This window comes from Nicotiana tabacum, chromosome 1 (assembly GCF_000715075.1).
Source record: "Nicotiana tabacum cultivar K326 chromosome 1, ASM71507v2, whole genome shotgun sequence".
NCBI lineage: Eukaryota > Viridiplantae > Streptophyta > Magnoliopsida > Solanales > Solanaceae > Nicotiana > Nicotiana tabacum.
This window is the reverse complement of record NC_134080.1, coordinates 74,163,894-74,172,613: the sequence shown is the minus strand read 5'-3', so window position 1 is coordinate 74,172,613 and position 8,720 is coordinate 74,163,894. Positions and strand designations below refer to the sequence as shown.

The following is an 8,720-nucleotide window of genomic DNA, read 5'->3' as shown; positions in this document are numbered from 1 at the left end:
CCAGAGTTTCTCTTTCTCAAAGGTCTTCATCTAGAGGTAAAGAACCCACTGAACCTCTTCGTGAACCTTTAGTGGATGAAATTATTCTTGCGGAACTATCTTTCTACAATGATAGAGAATCCCTTAGAAATCAACTGTCTTCATTATATCGTGTTGATATCTACCCGACTCAAATCACTGAAGGTCTGATTTCAATAGTTCGTAGAGATTGCCATTGGAGCCATGACTTTTTCATTATAATCCCTAATGCAAACCAAAGAATCACCTCCTATTTAACTGGATTTTGTTTTTTGTTTACACTTACCTTTTCACGTTGGGTTTTAAGCCTGCTATTGACCCTGTTATACTTGAATTCTGTCGTTTTTTCGACGTTTGCTTAGGACAAATTGGCCCTATTGTGTGGAGGGTTGTTGCCTGTTTGAGGCACTTGACCAACATGTCTGGTGTGCCTTTTACTTTCTCTCATTTAATCCACCTCTATTCTCCCAAGCTCTTTCGCCAAGGAATCTTTATTTTAGTAGCAAGAAGTAAAAGAGTTCTAGTCAACCCAGAAGATGATAAAGATCATGGTTGGTACACCAGATTTGTTGCTGCCCCCACTATTGGTTTAGTGGGTGATGGAAATGTTCCCTTTCCCGAGAAGTGGAAGTTTGCACGTGAGTTTTTTTTAACTTTCTCGTACCTTTTTTTTAATTCTATTGATCTCCATTTTAATTTCCTTCCTTTTCTTTTTAGCAACCATGGGAATTATTGATGAGATTCCCAATTTCCGTGGTTGGGCAGAAAAGTTATTACGTACCGCTTCGATGGACGGTAGGTCTTGGAAAAATCTCTCTCATCGATTTGGCTGGAAAGTGAAAACTCACGGTAAGAGTTTTTTTTTCTTTTCCTACCTTACTTACTGTTTTCATCAAAAATTATTTTGATCCTTCTTTTTGTCAAGATTTCCCATTCGAGACGTAAGTGCTGAGGCCGTCGCAACTTCCAAAATTTCTTTAGATAGGGCCCAAGAGATAATTTTGGGTTCTTCATCAAAAAGGAAGACTACTGTCGACCAAAACTCTAGGGAGGAAGAAGAACAAGACGGGGGTTCTCTGATAAAAAGGCCAAGGGCTAGACGAAGAATTATTTCAGATGATGAAGCATCTCCCCCTCATTCTATTCCTTTCACCGAGCCTGTTGTAGCCTCGTTGGTGATTTCTGATGATGATACTCCCGCTGCTGCTCATGATTCTGTTGAACAGCTTTTTGCCCGCGGGTTTGGTAGTGAAAGTTCAGGGCCAATTTTTTATGAACCACCCCTTGCTTCTTTTTCTACACCCATTCCTTTGATACCCTCTTTGCCAGTCGTGACTGTTACCCGTTGCTGCTCCTCCCCAGGTTGTTTCGACTCCCCAGGCTATTTTTACTCCTTCTACAGTCCCTCCTTCAACTGTTCCTCCTTTAACTGTCCATTACACTGAGGTTGGTTCCTCGAGTAGAGGTGAAGCTATGAGGTAAGTTACCATCGAAGTTCCTGCTGAGGGTAACCTTTTGAGGAAATCAGGTCGAGCTGACGTGTGGTTGAAACCTTTGATTGTTCTAGTTGAGAAAGCTAAGCTTGATAACCACAGTTCTTTGACCTTGATGAACGATATAGTACAGTCTTCTTTAAAGGTAACCTTTTTCAAACTTTTCTTTGCCCTTTTTCTATTTTTAGGGTTCTCACTTTTTCTTTCCTCTTTCTTCCCTTTTTTTTTGGATTAATCTAATTGATACGGAGATGATGAAGAGGGTTTCCCTCTCAGAGCAATTAATGCATGATTACTAAGCGGAAGCGGACAATTGGAAGGAACAGTATGAAAGTCTTCAAATCGACATGGAAATATTAGGAGAGAGCAAATGTACCTTAGAGCAGCAGGTAAGGGTTTTAACTTCAGAGTTGGCGGTTGAAAAGGCTTCCTCAAATCAAGCTAGTAAGGACAAGAATCTTCTCGAAACCTCTTTTTCCGAGCAACTTTCCAAGGCCATTGAAGAGATCAGAGAGTTAAAGGCTCTCTTAAGTGAGAAAGAAGTGTATGCCAGTGAACTCGTGCAGACTCTGACCCAAACTCAAGAAGACCTCCGGGAATCTTCTGATAAAGTTCGTTCCTTGGAAAGTTCACATGCTTCTCTTCAAACTTCTTATGATTCTGCCTTGTATGAGAATGAGAAGCTTAAAAATGAAATTACTGACTGGGAAAGACATTACGAGATTCTTGAAGACAAAACCGCAATTGAAGTGAGTTAGGCGTTTTTGAATACTCACCATGATACCCTTGTGGAAGTTAGCCTGGAGAATTTTAACTTGGAAGCTGAGTTAGCCAAAATCAAAGAGACTATTGAAAAGACTCAGCAGAGCCAAAACTTTCCTTCTCCCGTAACTGAAGCTTCTGGAAAGGTTGAAGATGATATGGGTATTCCAATTCCTTCAAGTCAAGTTGAGGCTGCTACTGCCGATGACCATGCTTTGGTTCCTTCTTCAACTCCTCAGTAACAAGTTAATGAAGTGTGACTCTTTTTCCCCCTTTTTTCTTTGGTGGAATATGGTTACAACCCTTGGTCGTTTTTGAGGGTTTTGAAAATATTAAGTCCCCAAACCTTTTTCGGGGCATTTTGTATAAGTAACTATTAGTTTATGACTACGTTCATACTTAGTCTAAACTTTTTAATATTAAGAAGTTTTTGTAGTTACTTTTGAACTTATGTTTTGCTCATTCTTGCCTTTATATTTGAAGGACTTATTCAATAGATTGCACTTTTTATTTTGCAAAATGCTTTTTTAACTCCGTGAATGCTTAAATCAATCATGAATTTTATAAAAGAGGGCCCTTTTATATTCGACACTTAATGAAGAAGACTTCTCAACTTCATAATGGTGTTAATATATGACAAAAGAAATAGGAATACACATGTTTCTTGAAATAACTTTGACAAGTTTTCATTTGAACTTTGCCAAGCTTTAAATAACACTTTACATGTATTTAAATAACTTCTATAACTTTTTCGTAATTGTTTTCCTTACAACAGATTTCAAAATATTTCAAAAACACAAGGTTTCTATTTATAACCCGTTTTAGTACATTGCCTTTAACCTAACTATGATAAGATTTTGCTTTGGCCTTAGCTCGTGACTTTCTTTGACTTTCATTGGCTTTTGCTCTGCACTTGACTCATTCAATGAGTAAACTTTTCAGGCTTGAACTTTGATTATTCCCCAATCTTCTTTGCCTTATTTATACATATGTTTATGTATATTATACAGTCCCCCAAGTGTTTGAGCTTTGAAGTATGAAGTCTCGAGCACTTGATTACTCCTCTTGTTTGGTCCTCTTCCTGTAAAGGAATAAAACACATGGGACTCGGAGGTACGATTAAAGATGAAGACTGCTTAACTCGTATCAATTTCTATCAGAATAGGTGTAACCCTAGACCGGAATTTTAATTTATTCTACGTGCCTTGCAGGTCGTGATTCATCATTTAGTACGGGCTAGCTTTTTGCCTATCATCTAACATCGTTAGTAAAATTTTAACAATTCAAAAAATAGAATTTTAAAATGAGGATACCTGACCGTGAGCACTCCTTAGAAATAGTATCTCTTCAGGTGAACGACATTCCAATGATAAGGTAATATCTTTCCATCCATTGTTTCCAGCTCGTATGCTCTTTTCTTCGCAATACCATGAATCTTGTAGGGTCCTTCCCAGGTTGGACTTAATTTACCCGCATTGGCCGCCTTCGTGGATTGAAAAACTTTCTTGAGTACGAAGTCCCCAATCTTGAAGTATCTTAGTCGTGCTCTTCGATTGTAGTATCGTTCCATGACTTGATTTTGTGCTGTCATTCTTATTAGTGCAGCTTCTCTTTTTCCTTCAAGTAAATCAAGGTTTATGCACATTTCTTCTTCATTGGATTTTTCTGACACTTGCGTGTACCTCGTGCTTGGCTCCCCTATTTTGACTGGAATTAAAGCTTCAGCTCCATATACCAATAAGAACGGTGTTTTCGCCTGTGCTTGTTTTTGTTGTTGTGCGGTACGCCCATAAAACACCAGGTAACAATTCTGGCCAATTACCTTTAGATTCTTCCAATCGTTTCTTCAAATTGTTGACAATGACTTTATTTTTTGATTCTGCTTGTCCATTACCCTCCGGATGATAAGGCGTGGATGTAATCCTCTTGATCTGCCAACTTTGAAAAAATTCTGTAATTTGTGCGCTTATGAATTTCGGGCCATTATCACACACGATTTCCTTTGGTACCCTGAATCGACATATGATATTTCTCCAAATAAAATCTCTAACTTCTTTTTCTCGCACCTGCTTAAATGCTCCTGCTTCTACCCATTTAGTGAAGTAGTCAATGAGTACAAGCAAGAATTTTACCTGTCCTTTTGCTTGTAGTAGTGGACCCACGATATCCATCCCTCATTTCATAAAAGGCCATGGTGCGATGACCGGATGTAGCAACTTCGCAGGTCTATGATGTTATTACCGTATCTTTGGCATTTATCATATTTAGCCACAAAATTCTCCGCTTCCTCTTCCATTTTAGGCCAATAATAACCTGCTCTAATCATGGTTCTTACCAGTGATCTCCCTCCTGCGTGATTTCCACAATGCCCCTCGTGTATCTCTCTCATTACATATTCTGTTTGAGAAGGACCGAGGCATCTTGCTAAGGGGCCACCAAACATTTTTCGATAAAGATTGCCTTGCTTTAAATAATATCGAGCAGCCTTTTTTCGAAGTGCATGAGCTTTTTTCTTGTCTTCATGGATGGTACCATACTGCAAAAAAACAATAATCTCGTTCCTCCAATCCCAGGTTAAGTTATTGAAATTTACCTCATTTTTGTCTGGATTGAGTACTGAGTGAAACAAATGAATTACGGAGGCATTTTCATTGCTTGCCACGTCTGTCGCAGATGCGAGATTGGCTAGGGCATCTGCCTCGATATTTTCATCTCTTGGTATCTGCGTGACTTTCCAGGTTTGAAATTGCCTAATTAAATCCCGTACCTTCTCTAAGTACTGCTGCATTCGTGCCTCCCTAGCTGTATAAGTCCCCAGCATTTGGTTAACTACAAGCTGTGAATCGCTTTTGATTACAATCTGATTAATGCCGAGTTTACGTGCCAGTTCTAAACTTGCAATCACAGCTTCATATTCTGCCTCATTGTTAGTTATAGAATGACATTTTATGGCTTGTCGAATGGTTTCACCCATTAGTACCCTGTTATAAAGTAATGCCCTTTGGTCTTAAAAACGCTAGTGCAACATATCAAAGATAGGTAACTAAAATGTTCCAAGAACATTTAGGGAAAACTATGGAGCTCTACATATATGATATGCTCGTTAAAACTCAACATTCTGGGGATCATATATCGCACTTGTCTGATACGTTTCAAATCTTACGAAAATTCAATATGAAGCTAAATCCCGAGAAATGTGCATTCGGCGTTTCGTTAGGTAAGTTTTTGGGTTTTCTTGTTTCTAACTGTGGTATTGAAGTAAATCCCGCGCAGATTAAAGCCATTGAACCTGCAGTAGCATCAATCAGTTGATCTATATGTGGTAATGGAAAAGAATCTTTCGGACAAGCTTTGTTAAGGTCTGTGTAATCTACGCAAACTCGCCATTTACCATTCTTTTTAGGTACTACAACAGTATTTGCTAACCAATTAGGATACTTTACCTCGTGGATAGACCCAATTTTTAATAGTTTTTGAACATCATCTTGAATCACCTGATTTTTGAAAGTCCCCTGCTTTCTCTTCTTTTGTTTGACGGGTGGATATGATAGGTCTTCATTTAACTTGTGTGTCATTACTTCTGGTGGTATTCCTGTCATATCAGAATGGGACCAGGCAAAACAATCCAGGTTAGTTTTTAAAAATTCAATCAACTTACCTTTCGTGTCGTGGCTTAGGTTGGCCCCAACATAGACTTTCCTTTCAGGCCATTGTGTAAATAACTCTACAGCATCTAGTTCTTCAATCTTTGTTTTGATATTTTCATTTTCCTCTGGTTTTTGAATGGAATCGGGCCTTGAGTCCATATCTGTTCGCCCTTGTTCAGTTGAGGCTTGTGTTGTGGTATCCTCAACTGGATTCTGTAACTATTATTTTTCTTCATTTCTCGTATTTTAATCTGCTATGGAGTTGATCTTCCTGGATGCCTGTTGATCCCCCACGGATTTGACATATTTCCCATGGTGATGGAAATTTAATAACTTGATGTAAGGTAGACGGAACAACATCTATCTCGTGGATCCACGGTCTCCCGAGAATCATATTGTAAGCCATTTCCATCTCTACCACCTGAAATTTTGTATCTTTGACAACCCCTTCTGCGAATGTAGTAAGTGTTACCTCCCCTTTTGTCACAACGCTTGAATTGTCGAATCCAGACAAAGTATGTGCCTTTGGTACTAGTTTATTTTCAGCTTGCATCTCTTTTAGTACTCTTAACAAAATAATGTTCACGGAACTACCTGGATCAATCAAAACTCGTTTCACATTAGTATCATGTACAAGTAGAGATATTACCAGTGCATCGTTATGTGGAGTTAACACGCCATCCGCATCTGCATAATCAATTATAATACTTTCTTCCTCCAACACATGTCAGATCCGCTTCCCGTGGGTGATTGTAACTTTAGTGACCTTATTACCCGCGGTATACGTCACACCATTGATTTCCTCACCCCCGCTTATAACATTGACAATCCTTTTTAGAGAAGGAGGTTTAGGGGACTCCTGCCTATTCTTCATGTATGCTTGCTTACTTTTCTCACTAAATAATTCGGTGAGATACCCTTGCTTTAATAGATGGTCAACTTCACCTTGTAATAATCTACAATCTGCCATTTTATGACCATGATTGTTGTGAAATTCGCACCAGTGATCGGGATTGTACCTGTTTGGATTCGATCTCATTTCTTTTGGCCACCATACCTTATCTCCCATACCTCTTAATACCGCTACTAACTCTAAAGTGCTGACATTAAAATTATAACCACCAAATCTTGCCTTCAAGTTTCTATCATCATCTCGGGTTTCTCGTGTGTTTCGATCATTTCCAAACCTTGATGATGAACCCGAATCTCCATTTCTCGATCTGTGATCGTACCTTGAATTATCCTGCTTTGATCGTGAGTCTTTTCCTGCTGGGCCCATATATGGTTCGTATCTATTTTTACCAAACCTTTTTTCGGTTTCTAAACGTCTCGAACTTATCTTTTCCTCTTTCTGAGATCGGGAGATAGTGTCTTCTTCTATCCTCAGCTTCGTGTTGTATCTGTTGTAAACATCATTCCAGGTTGTTGCTGGAAATTCACACAGACTTTCCTTGAGTCGTCTCGTAGCTTCTGAGCTTTTCTCATTCAAATTACTAGCAAAGGCCATAGCCACCGAGTTATCAAGTATGCGTGGTAACGTCATTCTTTCACGCTGGAACCTATCCACGAACTCTCTAAGCAGCTCTAAATCTCCTTGCTTGATTTTGAAAATATCTTCCATTCTTTTTTCAACTTTTTGAGCTCCCGAATATGCTTTGATAAAAGAATCTACAAGTGTTGCTCCCAAACTCACACGCAAGTATACTTGGTCAACAAGTAATATAGGATTGTAAGTCCAGATATCGTACCCACAGGGACTTGTGATTAACTATCAACTAAATTAAACCAAACAATTAATCTATTCAAGCGAATCCTAAAGTATGAATATTTTACTAAAATTAATCTAAAGTAACAAATTAAGAGATCAAAGAAAACAACGACAAGCTTAACGACAAATTCAATGTGGGTGAATATTCTAGAGTTATGGGTTAGATAACAATCCCGTTGAGTTTTCCACTTAAATCATCTAATTAATTTATCTGGTTTATTGGTTGATATGTTAATATTGCTCGTAGCCTTCTCCCGAAGTACAACTCGCCTATTCAAGCTAATCTAGTACCTATATTCTTATGGAATTAGAATTAACAAGAACGCATTAATAATTCCTGTATAGTAACCAAGCAAGACGATTAGGTATATTCCTATCCTAACGGCAAATCCGCCCTCCCTAAGAGTTAAGATCTTGCTCTACTCAATCTTATATGCAATCTAGAATTCCCTCTCCCGAGTTCAATCCTAGATTCGTAGATAGTATTTAATTGGTGATCAAGCAATTAAATAATTAAGCGCAAGATTGAATAAATAAACCAATATGATTGTGAGCACGTGATTTTTGTTTTTACGCGACAATCGCTCCAAAAGAAATAAAAATAATAACAAATGGTCCCGCTGTACAACTTTGGATTTTACATGGCACTTTGTTAATTGTTTATGATTTTTGCCCATTTTTATTTTTTATTAAAACAAAATACAAATATGTATGTGTCATGCGTAGTTGGAACCGTAATCCGGTTATTGAAAAGAAAAATCATAAATAGGCATCTTTGTCCGTGATTTTTTGTTTTGTTTGATTTTACCTGCTTTAAATATTTTAATATACGTGTGCAAATAATTGTGTTAAGTGTTTATTTAATTTTAATTTGATTTACCTAGATTTTGTTTTTAAATAAAAAAAAATGATAATAATAATAAAAAAAAATATAAGAGATAAGTGCAGAATTAGTTTGAATGTCAGTTTGGGCTGATTTTCGTTTTTAATTCAAAGCCCAAACAACCCAGCCCAAAAACCTGTGCTTGCCCC

General features: G+C 37.9%; 1 protein-coding gene across 1 annotated transcript; it reads right to left on the bottom strand.

Annotated features, from left to right (window-relative positions):
• Positions 1–3,994: 3,994 nt before the first annotated feature.
• LOC142162889 (uncharacterized) lies at positions 3,995–6,079 on the bottom strand. The gene is made up of 3 exons (XM_075219930.1): positions 5,932–6,079; positions 5,041–5,189; positions 3,995–4,204 (listed from the first exon to the last, which is right to left on the bottom strand). The coding sequence occupies exons 1-3, from the start codon at positions 6,077–6,079 to the stop codon at positions 3,995–3,997; spliced, it is 507 nt and encodes a 168-aa protein (XP_075076031.1).
• Between the last annotated feature and the right edge of the window lie 2,641 nt (positions 6,080–8,720).